Here is a 23,120-nt window from a genome sequence, read left to right as displayed (position 1 = left end):
TTAATGGGAATACACATCACTTAAATAACTGATTCTGATTGTCTACATAGCAATCTACCAAAAAGTGTCCTACTCATGCATCCTTCACACTACAACTCCTCACTTGGGGGTGGGAGAGCAGGGTGGGTGTGAGAGGGGAACAATCTCTCACTGTGATTTCTTCCCCATAAGCTATATTTGCGTTGGTGGACTGTTTGTTTTTTAATAGTCAGCAGTAGGTCAACATTTGTTCACTGTGTACATTGAGTGCTCTGTTTAGGTTATATGTAATTCAAATTTGTGCAGACATGCTTTATGAAGTGTTATATAAAACGCCTTTAGAGGTGTGCCATGTGTGCTTACACCGCATAATAGAGTAATGCTTCTTCTTCCGCTGTCAGCTTTTGTCCTAGCCGAGGTCATCTTTTCTTAGTGACTGTCCCAGTGAATGAAGAGAGGGTGATTGCAGTGACGTGACCCGCACAGCTGATCGGACGATAACGAGGCAGACAAGCATTCCGCTATGTGCGCCCGGGATGTTTTTGTGATGTTACCAAGCCAAAGATCCACAAAGAAAGAGGTAAATGTAATCAAAAAGCATAGGCAATAGCGTTATGCTGCCGCGTGATGTTAAATGTGCGTATGGTGAGGATGTTTCACTTGCTGTTTAATCTGGTCTGTCATTGCAGTGGTAGCTGACGATTCTGTGTTTCGTCGTTTATCAGGTCTAATATTTTATTCCGACTTTGTTTTAGGTTTACATATACATCATTTAGCAGACGCTCTTATCCAGAGCATTTGGGGTTAAGTGCCTTGCTCCGTTGAACATCGATAGATGTTTTACCTACTCGGCTCGGGGATTTGAACAAGCGACCTTCCTGGTATTGGTCCAACGCTCTTAACCGTTAGGACGGCTTCCTGCCGCCCTATGTATACGGGTAGGACAGGGTAGGTTATAATAACTTCAGTTGATAGACACGTCATGATTTTCTACAGTGCGATCGCGCTGGATGAAGCAAAGCATGATGACGCTAGATCCGTACACTAAATATGCTGTGTAGGACTCTGCGGGGCTGACAACAATTTATTTGCATCGTAATGACCCACGTTCAATGAAGTGAACAATTACCCCCTTCTGATTCATGTCTCATGTGTATTCTAGATGTTGAGTGGGTTAAATTAATCGTCGTAGTTCTGCTACTATTAATCATGAGACCCCTCGCATGAATTCATCTTTGATAGCTACTTGCGACAGCAGCTGCTAGAGCGGAGGCTTGCTTACATTCCTGACTGGCGACTTCATTCTGGCTAACAACAGTAGGAGATATGTAGCCAGCTAAATATAGCCGCGGGAAGTAATGGTGCCCCCTGAAAAATCGGAATAAAAAAAAATATATTAATAAAAAAATTGGGCACTGGGAACTTTAATAGTCCTGTATTAGCTGACAGATAGGGATAGATATCAATTTGCAGGGCCAGCTCAGGCAAAAATATTTACAGCATCTCCACTGCTGGCTATGCAGCTGAATGTAGCGAATGTAATACTCTTTGGAAACTTTTCTCTGTCATAACTTTTGGATTTGAAATTGTAACCAATTACAGACTCACCTGTAGAGGAAGTAGAAGAGTCAGCAGTTTTCAAAGGTATGGGTCTTAAATCTTTTCTTGCCCATGAATCCTCCTCCCAGGCAAACTGGTGACCCAGGGACCCCCCCAATAATATCTTCAGGGCCGGCTCCAGGCATACGCGACATAAACGGTCGCGTGGGGCCCCCTGACCCACATTTATATATATAATATTTTTTTTAATGAACTCAGTCGGGTCTCAACTTACTGTTGAGAGTAGAATGCTTTTCATGGTCAATCCGATGTCTGAAGTGGCCGTACAGCGGCGGGTAGGGTAGCCTTAGGGTGGCAGGGTAGCCTTGGGGCGGCAGGTAGCCTTGGGACGGCAGGCAGCCTTGGGAGGGCAAGTAGCCTAGTGGTTAGAGCGTTGGACTAGTAACCGAAAGGTTGCAAGATCAAATCCCTGAGCTGACAAGGTACAAATCTGTTGTTCTGAACAAGGCAGTTAACCCACTGTTCCTAGACTGCCGTTGAAAATAAGAACTTGTTCTTAACTGACTTGCCTAGTTAAATAAAGATAAAATGATTACTGTGATGTAGACTTCAGGGCTTTCATACTTCTTGCAATTAGCAGAGCTATTGTGAAGGGAGTTGTCAAGGAAGTTCCTGTTATTACAGGATGTACCACCCCCACCTACCATCAACCAATCATGTTAATACGGAGCCCTCCGCATTGTTACAAAATTTGAGAGGCGCACAGCGATGCGGTACAGAGCTTGATCTGGCCTCTGCATGGCTCCGCAATTGCATCACACCCTCCATACGAAGCCTCCGACCACATGTTTGGATCAAGCCTAAATTGGCTTTTAGAATAGTAGAATACACAAGGTGCAAGTTTGAAATGTGGTTGTGCATCAGCAGGTTTTCTCTTCTTTTGTAAGTCCCTGACAGTCAGTTAATTGGTCAGCTAACAATTTGTAGTTTGGTAAGTTAGTCTAGCCATTTATCTAAACTTGTACAGTAGTAATCATGGTCGAATACCGAGCTGGCACACAGGGCATGTGCCCAGGTGCCCTGACCTCCACGGGGCCCCCATTGATTTTGTTTGTCTCTCTCACTCAGATTTTAAGATAGCACAAGTCATGACAAAATGTGTAGAATTGCATGAAATGTGTTATAAAATTGCAGAATATTTTCTCCGCCCCATGGCAAAATGTATAGAACTGCAGGAAATGTACTTTAAAACATAAATGTTTCTCTCCGCTTGGTGGTGGGGCCCCCCAATCAAATCTAGCTTAGGGCCCCCAAAAGGTTAGAGCCGGCCCTGCATGTCTTATCATCAGGTGAATGATAATGGCAAAGTGAAGTAATCAGCATTTAAAAATTAATAATTCATATATTTGGTAATCTTCTGACTGGCTAATGATCTGGCTAATGATCAACAACCAACTTGACAGAGGTTGAATAATTTGTTAAAGGATAATGTGCAAATATTGTACAATCGAGTTGTGCAAAGCCCTTAGAGACTTACCCAGAAAGACTCACAGCTGTAATCGCTGCCAAATGTCATTCTAACCTGTATTGACTCAGGGGGTTGAATACTTATGTAATAAGTAGTGTTAGTGTTTTATTTTTTATATATATATATATTTTTACAAATGTTAGAATTTTTTGTGTAGATCATTTATATTTGTAATTTTTTTTCATCCATTTTCATCCCACTTTCTAACACAACAAAATGTGGGAAAAGTGAAGGGGTGTGAATACTTTCTTCCTCCGAGAAGATTGAATGACAAATTAAGTTTTTATCAAAAACTACTGTTTTCAGCACCCAAAGAATAGCCCGCAATAACACAGAACAATGCTGTGTTTTGATGTTTTGATAAAAATAAAAATAAATGTTTTGATAAAAACTTAATTTTATGTGACGTTGGAGCTCCAGTCCGCCCACACAGTCACTGCTCAACTCCATCGTGAATCATGGAGTGGAGTTTAGTTGGCTAATTATTGCTTAACCAAGTCAAGATGTGTTTGCCTTACAGAAACGAGGATGAAACCAACATGATTAGCACCGATGGCCTCTCTAAATGCGAGGCGACCTGGTGCGAGACTGGGAAAAGGCCACAGGCGGAGATGTTGCACCTTCTGTCCGCTGTCATTGTCTGGCTTGTGACGGGGACAACCATCTCCAGTCTTAACAAATGGATTTTTGCAGTGTACAACTTCAGGTACCCCTTACTGCTGTCGGCCCTGCACATGTTGACAGCGATAGTGGTGGACTATGGGCTTATTAAACTGCGAATTCTCCAGCAAAACGGTGGGGTTGACAACCAGAAGGACCTTACCACCAGCGCCAAATGCAAGGTGTTTCTATTGAGCTTGACATTTTGTGCCAGCATCGCATTTGGCAACATGGGTCTAAACTATGTCCAGCTGTCATTTGCCCAAATGATCTACACCACCACGCCAATCTTCACCCTGGCCATCTCCACTCTGATCCTGGGCAAGCAACACCACATCCTCAAATACACAGCCATGATGCCCATCTGTCTGGGAGCCTCGTTCAGCATCATGGGCGAGGTCCAGTATGACCAGACAGGCTGCTTCTTTGTATTCGCTGCAACAATGTTGAGAGGTGTCAAAACCATCCAGCAAGGTGAGTCACAGCTGCTACCTCAAATTGTCTTTATAATAGTTGTTATGTTGCATCTCTGATGATGGTCACTTTATAAATGTTGTATAATAACAGCTGTATAATAGACTTCTGTCGTAGCCCTAGGGGTTGTTCCTAAGGATTTCAATCACTTTCTGACTTTTGATTTGAACATAACCTTTCTTACATGTTTGCCGATGGGGGAAGTGGTCAGAAAGTTACATTTTTGGCCTGAATGCCAAAACATTTAGGAGATGGAGGTGTTCAAAGATTACCCATTTTGCATACCCTACCCTACCATGAGACGTCCATGTCTTCATCACTGAAAAATATTCAGTTTGATATAATTTGAAAGTTTACAAACGGGGTTGTCAAACTATTTTATGATTTCTAGAAATATTAAAAAATAAATATATAATTTTTAAGTTTTAACGTCAATTATCTAAAAACGTGTAAACTCAGATGTTTCTCATTTTCACAAATGTTGTAGCTTAGATCCTATTTTTCATCATCTGAAGTATTTGTGTAGTGTCCATCATCGATTGAGAGACAGCATACTCTTGAGTATAATTTCAATCATAGAAATATAATTCATAGAATGGACCTATCCCTTCAGACCCCTGCAATTAGAAGACACGAAGAGAAAGGTTTTACTCCACCCAAAATCTGTCCAAGAAAATAAGCCCACGAAGTGAGGAAGTTTTGTATGGTCAGTGAAAGAGTGTTGTATTTGGTCAAAGGAAAATGTAATTACTAATTTGCTATGTGAGGCTTATTTGAGCAAATATAAGTTTTGTAATGGTTTGGTTGTTAGTTACAAATACACTGATATAGGTGTACGCACGTGGCATTTTGAAAGAAACATTGTTGGCTGTTGTGCCTGTTGTCATAGAGAGATAGATAGAGGACTCATCATGGATATAATCTGTTTTAGCATGGACATTGCCGTTGAGGACTTCCCCCATTTTAAAGTAGTCCACTGGGTGGGGATTCCTATGAGTTGGGAGCAATCAGCAAATGGAGAAGAAAATGTACTTGTTTAAAATGGAGATAGCTAGCTTCAATGGCACCGCCCATGCTATAATGGCACACATAGAAAGATGAGTAATCTCTTTGGCCTGGTATTCACACACATATCTGCCCTCTCATTGGCTAGAATGGTCCCACCTGATCTCGCCTCCTCTCGCCTGCTTTCTATGTTTGAGGACGTGTATTTCCATTGCTAGAGCAGTCACTCGAATTTCTTGTTAATACTGTATAATAGACAATCTTTGCTACAATTTAGCTGCTACACAATTGACATTTAAATTGAATTGAAACTTAAAATTACTACCAGTAAGATGGCTGATGGTCCACCCACCGTTGAATGTCAACTTGAATGGGAATGTCTATCCTATTATCTATATTTCTAGGATTTCAATAGGTTTCCAATGGAAGATTGATAGTTTAATTTATAACAATGGATATTCTCACTCAAGTCAACGTTCTTTGATGTGTAGACCTCCAACCATCTTTGTGGTACCATTTGAAAGTTGAAATTTCAATTATGTTCTAGTCTCATAGTCTTTTAATTATAGGTCTATGGTTTATTATGTGTAGGTCTATGTGAGTCGCATGGTAAATATAAGAGTCATGGATTTACGTAGGCCTACAATACTATTTGGAATATGTTCGGTGGTTTGTTGTGTGCAGTACATTTTAGTGGGGAATAGGGTAGGCTATGCTTTTATGATCATTTAATGATGGTTGTAGACCTCCAACCATCTTTGTGGTACTATACCATTTGAAAGTTTACATTTAAACTTTTTTCACATTTTAGTACATTATCAGCCAAAACATGACACTCACCCTGTATTCAAGAGTATGCTGTGTCTCATCTGATGGCAGGCATAACACAAACACCTCAGATGATGTAAAATATGGTCTAAGCTAAAATGTACAGTGGGGCAAAAAAGTATTTAGTCAGCCATCAATTGTGCAAGTTCTCCCACTTAAAAAGATGAGAGAGGCCTGTAATTTTCATCATAGGTACACTTCAACTATGACAGACAAAATGAGAAAGAAACTCACATTGTAGGATTTTTTATGAATTTATTTGCAAATTATGGTAGAAAATAATGCATCTGGATGAGCATTTTCTCGTTTGTTTATGTCTTAGTTCCAGCATCGGTTTGTGGTGGTAAATAGACAGCTATGAAATATATAGATTAAAACTCTCGAGACTTCCTTAATTTTGTTCCTGTATTTGAACAGTATGAATTTGTTCATATATTTTCTCTACTTGTTTTGTTAGTGTACTGTATAGTGCTGTACTGATAATGAACCTGCTAGTCTCATGATGTGAAATCCATTCTAATTAAACAAACCTATGACATTTCCATGTTCTGACCATGGCAGATTTGACATTATGTTAAAATAATGACTCTTGGTCTGGATTTTCTACTCTCAGAACCACCACCCTGAAATACTAATGTAGTTGGATGGTGTCGTGTCGTGTTTCAGCAGCTATTTTCAAACTACCCTCGTAAAGGTCTCACTTGTTTACTTTATATGACACATATCAGTGGTGCACGTGTCTTGTTATTTTGCTACAGGCGGCTCACTCCCTTGGTATCCATGCAATTATCTGACGTGTTGTTTCACAAATATAACACATCTCAGTGATATGAATGTGGAACTACAGTGTTGTTTTGTATGATTAGGTTTTATTTCTCTCTATCCTCTCTTATCTTTGTATTTAATCCCGCCACCCAAAACCAAATCTTGTGTTTGCGCTATAATGTTTAGCTTCTCTCTATGTAGATTATATTTAAATGCTTTTCTTTGTGTGTGTCTCTCAGGTATCTTGCTCCAGGAGGAGAAAATCAACTCTGTGTTCCTGCTGTACCTGATGTCTATCCCCAGTTTCTGCATCCTGGCCGTAGCTGCTCTGGCCCTGGAGAACTGGGCCGTGCTAGAGTCTCCAATGCACTACGACCACAACCTGTGGCTCTTCATTCTGCTCAGCTGCCTGGGCTCTGTCATGTACAACCTGGCCAGCTGCTGCATCATCACCCTCACCTCCGCCGTCACCCTGCACATCTTGGGGAACCTGAGCGTGGTGGGCAACCTGCTGCTCTCCCAGCTGCTGTTCGGCAACGAGATGTCAGCGCTCAGCTGTGCCGGTGTGGCTCTTACTCTCTCTGGCATGCTCATCTACCAGAACTCTGAGTTCATCTCCAACTACCTGGATGCACGGCGAGCTAAAGCCAGGGAGCTCAGCCGAGTGAGGGAGGAGGATATTGCTGGCCCATTCCAACCGCCCCCCCAAGAACAACAGGAGAGGGTAAACACTGGCGGCAAGCGAGAGGACAAGATGGACTGAGAGAGAGAGAGAGAGAGAGAGAGAGAGAGAGAGAGAGAGAGAGAGAGAGAGAGAGAGAGAGAGAGAGAGAGGAGAGAGAGAGAGAGAGAGAGAGAGAGAGAGAGAGAGGAGAGAGAGAGAGAGAGAGAGAGAGAGAGAGAGAGAGAGAGAGAGAGAGAGAGAGAGAGAGAGAGAGAGAGAGAGAGAGAGAGAGAGAGAGACAAAAAAAATATATATATATACCTGCCCTTAGGGTTAGTTAGGTGGTTCTGTGGAGAGGTTCAGGAAATGGGCTGTGACCTCATGATGTCATAGTTGATGATGACGACATGAGTGACAGAACTTGTTTGGTTGGGTTGTTTTTACCTCTTCACTGTGCCAATGTATTTATTTTAGCCATGGTCTCATGGAACAGAAGTCAGTCTAGGCCAGCTGACTAAAAAAACAGATGCCTTTAGGAAAGTGACAGTTTAGTTTGTACTGTTCTAATACCCATACATGCACACATACTGGTATGCATGCATGAGCACACAAACTATGTGATATATCTTATAAGATATCACGCACTGTTACTCACACTACTCCACTGTGAAAATGTTCTCTCTGAGTGAGTGCTCAGTGGGATGGTTGGGTAGGAAGGACAAGGAACACTCCTCATATGGATGGGCACAAAAAAAAACGTTTTAAAAACGTATGGTACTGTTACCTAACCATCCCCTGAAATCTCTTATCAGTAGGAAAGAGGTTTTCTGGCAGCTTTTTATTTGGGGATCTTAAAATGGGGGTTCCGCATTTGTTATAGTGCTATAGCTTTTGTCTAGATGAAGTTTACAATGGCGGAAACATTCAAGCTAACAGGTTCAGCATATCATTTCTCCTGGCTGTTTGTAGACATGGCGGCCAGTAAGCCACAATGTTAATCTACTGCATAGTGAGGCATAGATCTGAGGGCAGCCACCTTGTCCCAGTCAACGACCCCTTATTGTATTTCCCTTCATTTCCTCTTAATAATAGGAACCTATTATAATCAGTTTAATAACCTCCTACCTTTACAGCAGTTCTCACTGCAGCAAATGTCTATTATAAGGCCTATCCACTCTCTAAGGAGTCTCACTCATCTTTAGCACACTCCATAAAAAGTATTTCATCATCCTCTCCTTACCGCCACTCGAACAGAAATGTCTTCTCCACTCAGTGTGCCACTGTTTTCAACCTTTACATTTAGTCTTTATAACTGACCTCTGCTGGACAGTGTTATTGTAACTCCATTTGCACTTATGAATATTTATGACGCAATGGTATTTTTTTCTCTTTTTTTCTTCTGTAAGCAACACTATTTTTTGTCCTGTTTATGATTCTTACACAGGACAAAGAGGAAGTATTTATTGGATTTCTGTTTTGCCACCTACTAAATTGAATACAAAAGCTGTAGTATGTCTCTTACCAGAATTGACCTTGATCAGAAACTAAAACGACTTAATTGAAGTTGGAAAGCTCTTACATGATGTGTCCAGAGCACTGACATATGTCAGAAGTCACTCAGTAACTTGAGGTCTAGTCAACTGGTCTGTCACTTGGCCAGCTAATGTACACTACCGTTCAAAAGTTTGCGGTCACTTAGAAATGTACTTGTTTTTGATAGAAAAACTCTAAATGTTACCCGCAAAACACCAGTCTCAACGTCAACAGTGGAGAGGCGACTCCGGGATGCTGGACTTCTAGGCAGAGTTCCTCTGTCCAGTGTCTGTGTTCTTTAATTTTATTGGCCAGTCTGAGATATGGCTTTTTCTTTGCAACTCTGCCTAGAAGGCCATCATCCCGGAGTCGCCTCTCCACTGTTGACATTGAGACTGGTGTTTTGCGGGTACTATTTAATGAAGCTGCCAGTTGAGGACTTGTGAGACGTCTGTTTCTCAAACTATACACGCTAATGTACTTGTCCTCTTGCTCAGTTATGCACCGGGGCCTCCCACTCCTCTTTCTATTCTGGTTAGAGACAGTTTGTGCTGTTCTGTGAAGGGAGTAGTACACAGCGTTGTACGAGATCTTCAGTTTCTTGGCAATTTCTCACATGGAATAGCCTTCATTTCTTAGAACAAGAATAGACTGACGAGTTTCAGAAGAAAGTAATTTAAGTGTTTCTGGCCATTTTGAGCCTGTAATCAAACCCACAAATGCTAATGATCCAGATACTCAACTAGTCTAAAGAAGACCAGTTTTATTGCTTCTTTAATCAGCACCACAGTTTTCAGCTGCGCTAACATATTTCAAAAAGGGTTTTCTAATGATCAATTAGCCTTTTAAAATGATAAACTTGGATTAGCTAACACAACGTGCCATTGGAACACAGGAGTGATGGTTGCCGATAATGGGCCTCTGTACACCTATGTAGATATTCCATACAAAATCAGCCGTTTCCAGCTACAAAAGTCATTTACAACATTAATAATGTCTACACTGTATTTCGGATCAATTTTATGTTATTTTAATGGACAAAAAATGTGCGTTTCTTTCAAAAACAAGGACATTTCTAAGTGACCCCAAACTTTTGAACGGTAGTGTATGTTCTGTGACTGGAGTTCGAGCGTAACTCTCAGACTCAGACGTGAGATTGCATTCCAACAAGTTACTGTAGATCTTTGTCTGTTGGAACCGAATCTGATGTATTTACACCAGGGGAGAACGAGGGCCCACTTTCATTGAAGCCACAAAGTTCAAGGCTGACCACGGTACTGCAGGCATTGTTTGCCGAAAACAGGATCCTCTATTATAGTGTATGGGAAAATGACAATCTTCCTGGGTAATCTTTGTCTGAATAAAAATGGTAACAATAACTGCTTATATTATTATTGTATGTTCTTGAATTTATTATTTTAATATCACACACAGGAGAAGTTATCCACCTCCCGGGTGGCGCAGTGGTCTAGGGCACTGCATCGCAGTGCTAGCTGCACCACCAGAGTCTCTGGGTTCACGCCCAGGCTCTGTCGCAGCCGGCCGCAACCGGGAGGTCCGTGGGGCGACGCACAATTGGCATAGCGTCGTCCGGGTTAGGGGTTAGGGAAGGATTGGCCGATAGGGATATCCTTGTCTCAGTTTGTAAAAAATTTAATAAAATGTATGCACTCTACTGTAAGTCGCTCTGGATAAGAGCGTCTGCTAAATGACTAAAATGTAAATGTAAATAATTTAGTTGCTAATGGCAACCTGCAGTACCCCCGTCGGCCTTCAAAGTTACTCAATGCGAGGGAGCAGCACTGAGCTAGCCTGCAACGTCACTTCCTGGAGTAGCTCAAACTGCACATGATATGTTTCCATGAGACGCCATCTTAACCGACTTAATTAAAATAAAATAAAAAAAGCCCTTTTTCTGCTCAATTTTGTGGTATCCAATTGGTAGTTACAGTCTTTTCTCATTGCTGTACCTCCCGTACGGGCTCGGGAGAGGCGAAGGTTGAGCGCCGTGCGTGCTCCGAAACACAACCCAACCAAGCCGCACTGCTTCTTGACACAATGCCCACTTAACCCGGAAGCCAGCCGCACCAATGTGTCGGAGGAAACACTGTACACCTGGCAACCGCGTCAGCGTGCACTGCACCCGGCCCGCCACAGGAGTCACTAGTGCGCGATGGGACAAGGACATCCCTGCCGGCCAAACCCTCCCCTAACCTGGACGACGCTGGGCCAATTGTGTGCCACCCCAGGGGTCTCCCATGGGCGACAGAGTCTGGACTCTAACCCAGAATTTCTAGTGGCACAGCTAGCACTGTGATGCTGTGCCTTAGACAACTGTGCCACTCGGGAGGCCCTTTAACCAACTTCATTTGGCTTCAAATGCGCTATTGAGTCTTCACATAGGAATGAATAGTGCCACGTGATCAATGGCTTTGTCCATTCATATACAGTCATTCAATTACACCCATCTTAAGGCCAGTGCTACTGAAAGGACATGAAGATGTTAAATGAAGATGTTTCTAATCTTCCTTCCCCAGTCAAAGAACCTTCCGGTGTGAGACTTAGCCCCCCAGTTCAGCCTTTGATAGACTATTATATATTTTTTGTTATACCCGCCTGATGTTTTTCCCCCAATATGTTGTCATATGCACAGCAGTAGACACAGAATGATTTGTTTCCAGCCTCAACCTGATAAATTAGTCATTTGAATGAAGATAAGATGAATGCCATTCCCAAAAAATGTAACACCGAGTTCTATTGAGAGGATCATGTTGTTGATGGTAGTTAAATACCTCAGTCTTCAACATAGTTTGTTGCAGCCCATTTGTTTAATGACTTAAGTAAGTTGGCAGTTGAAGCGAGATCAAATAGCTGAAAGCATGTCTGCCCACAACCACGGTTTGTCTACTGGTCAACTGTTATAATTTGTTTGTTAAATAGCCTACTGATCGAAAGGCCAATTTTGTTTAGCAACTTTTGAATTTATGATAAGATACTTTTTAATCACACAGCACTTAGAATACCTATTTACACTGTACCAGCATCACAGATCTGGGTTTGATTTGTCAGACTGAGTCAGTTTGACAACTCTGGGTTTGACTAGTCAGGCTGCTTGTTCACACAGAGGTTGTCTTTGACTGGCTAAAAGGGCAGAGCAACGCACATATTGCACTGACGAGTTATGGAGCTGCTGCCTTTACAGTGTATGGCTCTTATGTATATACTGTTGATGTTGTCTGAAAACGTTACATGTAAATAATTATTTTATTGTATTGATTTTACAATCATGGAAAGCTGGCTCAAATATACTGGTTCAAAAACATATGTGTCTCCTGTCTTATTTTAGTTTAGCAAAATGGACAATGGCATGTCTAGACACAGAACAAACAGCCCAAACACACTGTAATAAAATAAATAGCCAGACTACCTGTATACAATACTGTATGATTTTTTTGTTCAGTTTACCACATACATGGTGGAGCTATTTCCCTGGTTAGTGATATGTTTGACCTCAACATCCCCCAGTCAACCTTGTTGTATGAAAATAACTTAATGAGAGTAGATTATTTTTTCTATCTAAATTCTCTGCCAAATATGTGTGTGTTCTTTCTTCCCATACAGAGATGTCTTGGCTCTCAGAGTGATGTCGCTGAACAACTCCTTGGCTTTTTTGCCTGAATAAGGTAGTGTTGTTGCTCCCCCTTCTGCTCAGCAGTTCACCCTTTCCCTCACACTCAAATCATTTGTATATAGGGCTCTCTAAACAACATTTCACTCACCCCCCTGAGTTGATAAACAGCTTTGGTTCAAAATGGTGTCATTACAAAGACATGGTCATCTATCTAGTTAAGACTCATAAAGTTTTACATGACATAAGAGTCAATTGAGGAGAAGAGTTTTGAAGGAAGTAGTAAGGGAAGGGAGGACAGACAGTCCCACGATTCAGTCTGTTCTCCTCCCTCCTCCTTGCCCTGAGTAGTTATTTTCACTAGTACCCCTCTCCCCCCCAAAACATCCATTCTGGTCCAACGCTGAGGCAGGGGGTGTGGTGTTAGTTCTCAGCACTCCCTTGTGCAAGTCTGAGGAAGAGGAGAGAGTGGGACAGGGGTACTGAACATCGAGGGAAAACGCAAGTCTTCATCACCTGCCGCAAACAGCTGCTGCGTTGTCCCCTAAGACGCACCGACAGAACCCAGTGAACAGGTAGGTCTGTGACACTTTCACTATAACTCCCTTGCTGTCTCTTCTAGTCTTAATTACTATAACAGCTTTCCCACTGGGCACAAACTGGTTGAATCAACATAGTTTCCATTTAATTTGTTGATGTATTGTGAAAAATATATGGATTTTAAAAACTCAGCAACGGTTGTTTTGAGAGTGAAATTTTAACCACAGGATTCTGCCATGGTAACCAAATGTCAACATAGAAAAACCTTGTAATCAAATCAAAATCAAATCAAATTTATTTGTCACACACATGTTTAGCATATGTTATTGCGGGTGTAGCGAAATGCTTGTGTTTCTAGCTCCAACAGTGCAGTGATATCTAAAAATTCACAACAATACACACAACCTAAAAGTAAAAGAATGGAATTAAGGAAAATATAAATATTAGGATGAGCAATGTCAGAGTGGCATAGACAGTATATGAAAACATGTAAACATTATTAAAGTGGCCGGTGATTTCATGTCTATGTATATGGGGCAGCAGCCTCTAAGGTGCAGGGTTACGTAACCCGGGTGGAAGCCGCCTAGTGATGGCTGCTTAACAGTCTGATGGCCTTGAGATAGAAGCTGTTCTTCAGTCTCTCGGTCCAAGCTTTGATAAACCTGTACTGGTGAACAGGCAGTGGCTCGGGTGGTTGTTGTCGTTGATGATCTTTTTGGCCTTCCTGTGACATCGGGTGCTGTAGGTGTCCTGGAAGACAAGTGGTTTTCCCCCGGTGATGCGTTGGGCAGACTGCACCACCCTCTGGAGAGCCCTGCGGTTGCGGGTGGTTACTTTTTGCATACAATATGTTGAATTTGTACCTTTACATCAATGTCAGATCTTCAACGTTACATCCACTATCATAAAAAAAACTACAGGCTGAGAAGCACCTACTGGAGAATTTATATATCTACAGCTATAGTACCATTTAGTCTCCCATCCAGGGTTTTAACCAAGCTCAGCCCTGCTTAGCCATGATGTTTAACACTGATTATTGCCAATGTTCTATGATGAGAATGATTGTTGTGAAATCTCTGCTTAAAAATAAAATAGATTAATTGTTGCTATTGAAGTCATTCCAAAGGGTAGGGTTAACAGAGCAAATTTTTATTTTTTTATGTAACTAGGCAAGTCAGTTGAGAACAAATTCTTATTTTCAATGACGACCTATGAACAGCGGGTTAACTGCCTGTTCAAGGGCAGAACGACAGATTGTACCTTGTCAGCTCAGGGATTCAAACTTTCAACCTTTCGGTTACTAGTCCAACGCTCTAACCACTAGGCTACCTTGCCGCCCCATGAAATGAAATGTGACCATACTTGATCACTCATAGATCATCAATGATGCTATTTAGGCCTATATACATAGTAGCATTTTATGTGGATTTAAACTTTGATTTGATTCTTTAACTTTTTACTGCAGTGGGCTAAATCAGGGTCTTCAACAAATCTATTTTGAAACAAAAGTATACACTTCACACATGGTTACAGGCTTATAAAAAGAAGACAAGTTTACTACGTCAGATATAGAGTTCAAATCTATTCAATGTTGAGTTTGCACCTCAATATTACACTTTATATACATCACAGAAGACTGAAATATAACAAAACTGTTTGACATAGAAACACCAGATATTCATTGTTAATATATATTTATTAGTTATAAAAATTATGAAAAATATGAATAACATTCCACCCATGAGGCCAAAGAGGGTGCTCATTGACTGCAGGAAAGGGCTTAGATGTGTGGTTGAGATGGAGACCTGAATCCAACATATAAATTATTAATTTGTAGACAAACTGGAATTAAAGCCAGACTAAGTCAGTGGTATAGATGGAACGATCCAAGCAAAAGATGAATCTCCATCAAATGTTGATATTTGGTTGCGTTGACAACCAAATTCAATTCAATATTACTTTTTTAATACAGTGAAAGGCCTGAAGTTAAGGCAAACTCCAAACGAATGAAACATTTAACCTTAAAATGAGTAACACATCCATGGTCACATTTTGAGGATACTGTAACTACAAATGTCTTCTTATGTAGTCATATAAAGCATGCATGTTCAAGACAGAATGCATAGGTCATCGCAAGTCTATGATGCCCTACCAATCAAAAAGACAGTAACTGCTCATAGCGTGGAACTGAGAAAAATGGCTTTTATTTACCTTGGTTTCACAGTAACTTTATGCAGTTACTGCTAACACGACCCCCATTTTCTCCAAAACACAATACAACAGAGGAAGGATACATGTCCACATGATTAAGCATGTATTTAATGTAGGAAAATTACAACTAATTTTCGACCAAATGAGCAGTTACTGCCTTTTTGCTTGGTACTGGTACATACTGAGTATGGAGTATGGAGATTGCTGTAATAATCTGTGCAGTATCTCAAATGTTATTGATCACTTGCACCATGTCATTTGGTTCTGCTATTAGAGGAAGCACAGTGATAAACAAAATATCTGACATTGTATTCCCATTTGAACTTGCTTGAAAGCACAGCGAAAACGTAACCAAACATCAAACACTGTTTTTCCATTGGAATGTGGTTGTGCTTTTAGATGGTTGGCATAGTGATAACATAGTGGCATAGTGATAACACATTGGGAGGCATAGTGATAACACATTGGGAGGCATAGTGATAACACATTGGGAGGCATAGTGATAACACATTGGGAGGCATAGTGATAACACATTGGGAGTTCAACTAACTCTTGGCTGTCTCTTTTGAGTGGGTGAATATAGGTTGTAATGTCATTGATCAACCTCTCAACCAAATATGACCCAATTATCCATGTTGAAATGACGTGGTGTGCCCAGTGGGTTTATCTTCCTCGATATGATTTGACGTTATGCTTTGTCTACTTTTTGTGTAGTTGCTTTTTGGATATTTATGTGCGTCTGTGTTTTTATCCATCTATTTTTCTCATTCTATGTACTTGGGATGATTGATGTTAAAATGAGCGAAGCTACATTACTATATTTGTACATATTATTACTATATTTGTTTTATACTGTTTGTGTGCTGCTCTAGGCCGGTTGCTGAGAGAATAAGAAGGGCACTGCAGTGTTAAATCAAACAGTTCTCGAGAGCAGCATAGTTTATGTCAGTTTTGACCCCCCCGGTGTTTATATTCAGATCGCTGAACAGACTACAGGTTGGACAGATGGTGTTATGCATTTACATTATGACAATTCTGCTCTCTGCACATCACTGGGAGTTGAAACTTAAAATGCCAATGCTGCCTAACCCTGTTAGTTTTATGAAAGTAATTCTAAACTATATTTTATGAATGATGGTACAGTATGTACTGATAATGGCTACTATAGATAGAATTATCCCTCTCCTCTCCACACACCTACACATCTTTTTCCTCTCTAGCACATAAATACTGTAAACACACACACGCACACGTGTCACACACACAGGGTGGCAGGTAGCCTAGCGGTTCGAGTGTTGGGCCAGTAACCAAAAGGTCGCTAGTTTGAATCCCTGAGCTGGCAAGTTGAAACATCTGGTGATGTGCCATAGAGCAAGGCATCTAATTGCTCCAGGGTCACCATTGATAATGGCAGACCCTGGTTCTGAATCCACTCTCTGAGGGTTTCTCTGGGATATGCAAAAAAACACATTTCCAATTCACACGTGTATTAATACACAATTGTGCATGTGTGAAAGAGAACCAATATAAGCCCCCACCAAATGATTAAACTTTGTCCTCCTCCTCTGACCACGTGACTTGCCACATGGGAAAATAGATGGTTGATGGATGATCCTATGTTTTATGTAGGCCCATGTATGTCTGCCAACTATGCAACTGCTTTCCATGGATCCATCAATGATGGATGATAATCAAACTAACAACGTTATTCGCTCTGGCTCTTTAGATATTTGTGTAGGAGTTCTTGCCATTGGAACCCCCTTATCTCCATTATCCACCTTCTTTATAAGTCCCATACAGTATATTGGACATGGAGGCGGGACCTGATGAGGGAGCAATGAGCGCTGCGTCTGCCAAGACGACGCCCAGCGACACGTCGTCAGGCACACTGACCAGTCAGCAGCTAGCTGCTATTGAGGATGAAGAAGTCCTGAATAAACTGGTGGGCCACTTGCGGTGCGTACTTCACATAGACATGCAGTAGTTGGGTTGATTTTGGCCTTCTCATCTATTTGTTTCTACGTGTGTTTACCTCTGACAGTTGGATAAGGCTGTGGATTTTGATGAAAGGCGAATGATCCGCGCTGCATTGAGAGACCTGCTCAAGAAGAAGAGAGGTAAGGTCAGAGAGAACTTCAATGTGAAATTTAGCTCTTCTAGTACCTATAACTACTGACAATCGTTTCTAATGTCTACTCGCTGTCCTTCTTCTATACGACAACGCTATTTCTCCCTCTACTTCTCTCCTCCTCTCTAAAGAGAAGCGAGAGAAAGAGCGGGGGTCACGGCAAGATGACCTGAAACAGCAGGCTTTGAGTAAAGCAGGCACAGGACGAATGGGAATGAACAGAGGCCAGACCAGCAATCACCAGCCTAAATCCCACAGTGTGTATCATATCCTCACCAGGACACATCACACACACACACACACATGCATGCCACACACACACACAAACACACACTTCAAGCTTTCAAATCAAAGTGGAATTGTGAGAGATGAGCTTTTCCTCTACTCAAAATTACTCCCTGTCTCTTTCTTGCCCTTCTGTTTCTCTACAGTGCACAGCCAATTTCCTGCATCAACCACCAGCTCCCTGTCTAAGACAACTAGCAGGTGAGTGAGTCATTGAGCTAACAGTCAGCCATGCTTCACGTGTGATTGATCAAATTCTGCAGGTCTATGTCTGTTCAGCATGGTGACACTAAGAATGTGTTAAATAACATGTTTATCCTCTCTCCCTAGCATGGCCAACCCAGCTATCGCAACAGCCCATCAGTCTTCCCCTGTCGCTGCAGCACCCAACATGAAAAATGTCAAGCAGATGTTACTGGATTGGTGCAGGGCCAAAACCGAACCATATGAGGTAAGCATCTGAGGTCTCTCTGTAAAGGAGTGTACGTTCACTAAATGTTGCTAGTCATACAAAAGCTGGCCTCAATCTTAGTTAGGAAAGATGTCAACAACTCCAGTTCCAGTTATGATGTTCAATGGCAAATGATGTTGAACACTGTTTGTAAGCGTGTGTGTTTACAACGGCTGAGCCAATCAAGGCCCTGATTACTTTTTGGGGGAGAACGTTTCTTTGGTTCCTAATACACATAAATGTTCTTGCAATGTTCCCTTGAAATGTGTCTAGAACATTATTATCTCATATTCTGAGAACATGGCAACCATGTTCTGCGTATGTTTGATGTGACGTTGATGGAATATTCTCGAAACGCTCAGAAAACTAGACACATGTCCTTGCAAGGTCCCATAAAATGCATATAGAACATTAACGTTGTATATTCTGAGAGCATTGTAAACAAGTTCTAGATAAAGTCTACTTGACATTAAAGGGAATGTTCTCCTAACTTCAAAGACAAAACATGCTAAAAAGGATCTCAGAAGGTTTTTACTAACATAGATAGAATGTTCCCCTAACTAAAGGAAAACTGGACACTCAATCATTAGGGGAACATGACTGGTAACATTGCAAACATGTTCTCTCTCCCTAGAATTGTTAGCTGGGCAAATCCTCCCAACGCAGAGGAACTATTTTTCACAGCCCTTACCTATACCTGACCAGCTCCAGTGTTGGTTGAGTTAATCGTTGTAAGGATCTCAGAAGGTTTTTACTAAGGTTTTTACTGTTTTACGTTGTAAACAACGGCTGGAATGGCTGGGGCCCGGGCTGAGGAGCTGGCACCAGCTGTGTCAGTTCAACTTAAGTAGTTCTCACTGAGGAGGGAATTGGGCTGACTTCCGGGATGAGTGTTTGATAGGGTTGGGAATAGGTTCCAGGTGAGGAAAGCTGTTGTATTGCGAGATGTAGGAGGGATATTTGTATGGGCTGTTGATATAAGGATACGTGTAGTTGTGGGGTAGGGGTAGGGCGCTCGTGCTGCATTGCCCATAACAACTGAGAGTTCCTTCATCTGCTTGCTCATGTCCATAACAAATGCCTCCATGCATCACTATCTCTCGTCCTCATGTTCTCCTGGACGTGGGGAGTTGAATAGTTGACTCAGGTCCCCTGGCTGGTAGTGCTGAGCAATTGGTGCGTTTTGAGGTCGGTTCAGTTTGAGTTCGATTGTAAAAAAAAAAAAATGATTCACGGTTTTTGATTTCGGTTTCGAGAATCTTTTTAAACATTAAATGGACTATGCGTTATGTGGGTTGAATACTGTAACAACGCAAAATAAAACAATTAATAAAAGTACCATGATGGTAGTGACTGCCCATTACTGCTTGTCACTTATTAACCATCATTTAATCACATTACTTTACCCTAATAAAATTTGTCAGTTGTTGTGTATAATACATGTGTTTTATTTGATGACTTTATTATTTAACTTCAAGTCATCCTCTCATCTCTATAGAGCTGCTGCCTATGCTGTCTGACAAAATCACTATTTTAGTAGTTCTTCAAAGTAAATAAGGCATAGTTTTATGACTGCTGAATACCAACTATTAATCACTTAGATCTTGTATTTTCAGTTACAGATACCTCACGAAGCAACTCCCTCTCGAACGCATGTCTTTTGTCTCTTATCTCCCTTTCATTGTCTACCCCACACAGACCGGACAAGTAAGCATGCAATGGGTTATGGTCATTGTCGTTAATTACCACGTTTTATGCACTAAACTATGTAGAATATTGGCCTGTTGGAAGCTACAACTCCCTACTACATTGCACAGTCCAGGCTTGATCTGATTTGTCTCTAGAGAGACTGCACATTGAGCTCACAGAAAAAAAACGAACGAAATGGAATTCAAATAATTGAACCAAAGTAGGTCAATTAGTTGTTTAAAAAACAAAAAATAACTGAAATTTCAGTTCAGCACTACTGACTGGGGAGTGATGCCGCTGTTGTTGTCATGTAGGATGCCTCCATCATCGCTGGTGGAACGTGGGGATTTTTATTTTCAAATGTTTTATTTAACTACTGTAGGCAAGTCAGTTAAGAACAAATTCTTATTTACAATGACGGCCTACCCCGGCCAAACCCTGACCCGGACGACACTGCGCCACCGTATGGGACTCCCAATCCCAGCCGGTTGTGATACAGTCTGGAATCAAACCAGGGTCTGTAGTGACACCTCTAGCACTGAGAGGCAGTGCCTTAGACCACCGTGCCACTCGGGAGCCCTTGATGTGGAGAGAAAATCAACACATAGTCATCCAGATGTGTCGGACTCACCGGGCCCTGCTGGGACGGGGACTCTGTGTTGGCCGTTGTTTTCCATCATAATAGTCACTGGAGTATGCCTTAGCGCAGCTGATGTACTAATCCGTCTCTAGGGACCACTTGTAAAGGAGCATATGCTCACTAAATGTTGCTAGTCATACAAAGCTTCCCTCAATCTTAATTAGGAAAGATGTCAACAACTCCAGTTCCAGGCAGTTATGATGTCTAATGGCAAATGATGTTGAAAACTGTGTGTGGGGGCCTCCCGGGTGGCGCAGTGGTCTAGGGCACTGCATCGCAGTGCTAACTGCGCCACCAGAGTCTCTGGGTTCACGCCCAGGCTCTGTCGCAGCCGGCCGCGACCGGGAGGTCCGTGGGGCGACGCACAATTGGCATAGCATCGTCCGGGGTAGGGAGGGTTTGGCCGGTAGGGATATCCTTGTCTCATCGCGCTCCAGCGACTCCTGTGGCGGGCCGGGCGCAGTGCGCGCCAGCCAAGGGGGCCAGGTACACGGTGTTTCCTCCGACACATTGGTGCGGCTGGCTTCCGGGTTGGAGGCGCGCTGTGTTAAGAAGCAGTACGGCTGGTTGGGTTGTGCTTCGGAGGACGCATGGCTTTCGACCTTCGTCTCTCCCGAGCCCGTACGGGAGTTGTAGCGATGAGACAAGGTAGTAATTACTAGTGATTGGATACCACGAAAAATTGGGGAGAAAATGGGTTAAAAAAAAAAAAAAAAAAAAAAAAAAAAAACTGTGTGTGTGTGTGTGTGTGTGTGTGTGTGTGTGTGTGTGTGTGTGTGTGTGTGTGTGTGTGTGTGTGTGTGTGTGTGTGTGTGTGTGTGTGTGGTTTTGTTGCATGAACGCACACATGTACAAAGTTATTATCAGTAAGGACACAACAAAAGGCAAGGTGCACCAGGGGGAAATGTCTTGAGCACTCAACAAGTTCGGGCAGGTTCTCACCGGAGGATATGCAAATGTTGTGCATAAACAAGATGCCACCCAGAACGGCAAGGAATATGTACACTCTCCATCTTATGTCTACATGAATGTCCTGTTGTGTCCCCAGCATACCAACCTTACTTCACTATATAATTGTCTTTGTAAATCCACACTCTCCCTGCTCTCTTTGTTTTTCTCTTTCTCTGCCCCTTTCTCCCTTATTCCATGCAGGGGGTGGAAATCCACAACTTCTCCTCCAGTTGGAGTGATGGCATAGCGTTCTGTGCGCTGGTGCACAGGTTCTTCCCAGATGCATTTGAGTACTCCATCCTCAACCCCAACGCACGCAAGGACAACTTTGAGCTGGCCTTCAGCACTGCAGAGTAAGTTCCCTATATCTGTTCTAAACAAACATTGAAACACACACATAGCCACAGAAACCTACTCTGTCAAAATGTGCTTTCTCCTACTTTATGCACATGAAGGCCCCAAGGGCTGTGCAGGGATAGATTACACTTGACAAAAACGCTTTTTCTGAAAAAACTCCCCTGTAGTGTCCTCTAGCTCAGCTGCCAGTAGATCCTGCCTGGGGACATAAGGATTGTGATTGCTCAGGCCTGTGTCTCTCTCCTCTTCTCTCTTTTGGCTGCAGGAGGCTGGCAGATTGCCCCCCTCTGCTGGACGTTGAAGACTTGCTCCGGATGCATGAGCCTGACTGGAAGTGTGTGTACACATACATCCAGGAGTTCTACCGATGCCTGGTGGAGAAGGGCCTAGTTAAAACTAAAAAGAAACTCTAAATACACTGTTTCACAATATACTTAAATATATGTTGCTTTCACGTGCCATTGGGAGGGGATATAAAAGTTTGCAATTTGCTGCAGCAGCTTGTAAGCACATAGCTGGGATTTTGATTATTTGTGTGTGGGTGTCTTTGTATTGTTTTGTGTGTGCTTACACTTATCTGTGTATGTTTTCAGAAGACAGCTGGCATTTAGGATCAGTATATTCCACTGAGATTACACATCTACATTAATCTCTGTCAGAGCCATAGTGAATCTGTGAATGGCTTTTTGGGGTGCTGAGGTGCTGAGCCCTGACTATAATGCCTTTTTGTATGGCTATGTATGGATTAAAGATACTGTGCATGAGGTCAAATATAATGTGAATGATGTGATTTGATTTGTGAACATTTATTTTGTTCTGATCACATTTTAGAGTAGGCCTAGCCTACCCCATTTCTATTATGGGGAACCTATACCATTTTCAGTCTGAAAGCCTGATTGTTGCCCAATCATTACCCTGCTTAGTAACTGTCAAAAAATGGCAAATATCGCTGAAGTCTATTCTAAGGCTGTGGCTTACAGTAAGACTGATTAATTCTAAACTACTCGGGACCACCATGTGCTCAGGGACAGACTAGAATCATACTATATAAACACTGAGTTGGAATATCTTTATTTTCATTGTGAATGGGTTGGGGGGTGCAAAATAGGGGAGGGTTTTGTTTTGGGGAGAGTTGTGTGTTTTTTTTATTGGGCACAGGGGAGGGTAATTTACTCTTCTGCTTGCATGCACCTCCTCTAGCAAGGTAGTTTGGTACTATTCCGCCAGCTAACTATACCACAGGT

General features: G+C 42.1%; 2 protein-coding genes across 4 annotated transcripts; both read left to right on the top strand.

Moving 5' to 3' along the window:
* Positions 1 to 173: 173 nt before the first annotated feature.
* Positions 174 to 7,596, top strand: LOC129818568 (solute carrier family 35 member E4-like). 2 transcript variants are annotated; one of them, XM_055874605.1, is made up of 3 exons: positions 174 to 559; positions 3,588 to 4,201; positions 7,039 to 7,596. In XM_055874605.1, exons 2-3 carry the CDS (start codon positions 3,607 to 3,609, stop codon positions 7,560 to 7,562), a joined length of 1,119 nt encoding a protein of 372 aa, XP_055730580.1. In that variant the 5' UTR covers positions 174 to 559; positions 3,588 to 3,606; the 3' UTR covers positions 7,563 to 7,596. The 2 variants fall into 2 exon arrangements, with proteins under 2 accessions (XP_055730580.1, XP_055730579.1); XM_055874604.1 differs by lacking the exon at positions 174 to 559 and having other exon boundaries at positions 569 to 4,201.
* A 4,853-nt stretch (positions 7,597 to 12,449) lies between these two features.
* Positions 12,450 to 22,652, top strand: LOC129818569 (smoothelin-like protein 1). 2 transcript variants are annotated; one of them, XM_055874606.1, is made up of 8 exons: positions 12,450 to 13,199; positions 17,166 to 17,317; positions 17,417 to 17,492; positions 17,635 to 17,760; positions 17,935 to 17,989; positions 18,119 to 18,239; positions 21,721 to 21,872; positions 22,142 to 22,652. In XM_055874606.1, exons 2-8 carry the CDS (start codon positions 17,186 to 17,188, stop codon positions 22,287 to 22,289), a joined length of 810 nt encoding a protein of 269 aa, XP_055730581.1. In that variant the 5' UTR covers positions 12,450 to 13,199; positions 17,166 to 17,185; the 3' UTR covers positions 22,290 to 22,652. The 2 variants fall into 2 exon arrangements, with proteins under 2 accessions (XP_055730581.1, XP_055730582.1); XM_055874607.1 differs by lacking the exon at positions 12,450 to 13,199 and having other exon boundaries at positions 17,242 to 17,331.
* The last annotated feature ends 468 nt before the right edge of the window (positions 22,653 to 23,120 follow it).

Source organism: Salvelinus fontinalis, chromosome 21, assembly GCF_029448725.1.
Source record: "Salvelinus fontinalis isolate EN_2023a chromosome 21, ASM2944872v1, whole genome shotgun sequence".
Classification (NCBI taxonomy): domain Eukaryota; kingdom Metazoa; phylum Chordata; class Actinopteri; order Salmoniformes; family Salmonidae; genus Salvelinus; species Salvelinus fontinalis.
The sequence above is the reverse complement of the archived record's forward strand: the minus strand, read 5'-3'. Positions and strand labels throughout refer to the sequence as shown.

What these genes read in the sequence shown, in the direction of transcription:
- LOC129818568 (XM_055874604.1), top strand. Translation starts at nt 3,571, where the DNA reads ATGTGTTTGCCTTACAGAAACGAGGATGAAACCAACATGATTAGCACC. An exon ending in TGTCAAAACCATCCAGCAAG is followed by an intron (nt 4,202 to 7,038) that starts GTGAGTCACAGC and finishes TGTGTCTCTCAG; the next exon opens with GTATCTTGCTCCAGGAGGAG.
- LOC129818569 (XM_055874606.1), top strand. Translation starts at nt 17,186, where the DNA reads ATGGAGGCGGGACCTGATGAGGGAGCAATGAGCGCTGCGTCTGCCAAG. An exon ending in AAGAAGTCCTGAATAAACTG is followed by an intron (nt 17,318 to 17,416) that starts GTGGGCCACTTG and finishes TACCTCTGACAG; the next exon opens with TTGGATAAGGCTGTGGATTT. An exon ending in TCACCAGCCTAAATCCCACA is followed by an intron (nt 17,761 to 17,934) that starts GTGTGTATCATA and finishes GTTTCTCTACAG; the next exon opens with TGCACAGCCAATTTCCTGCA.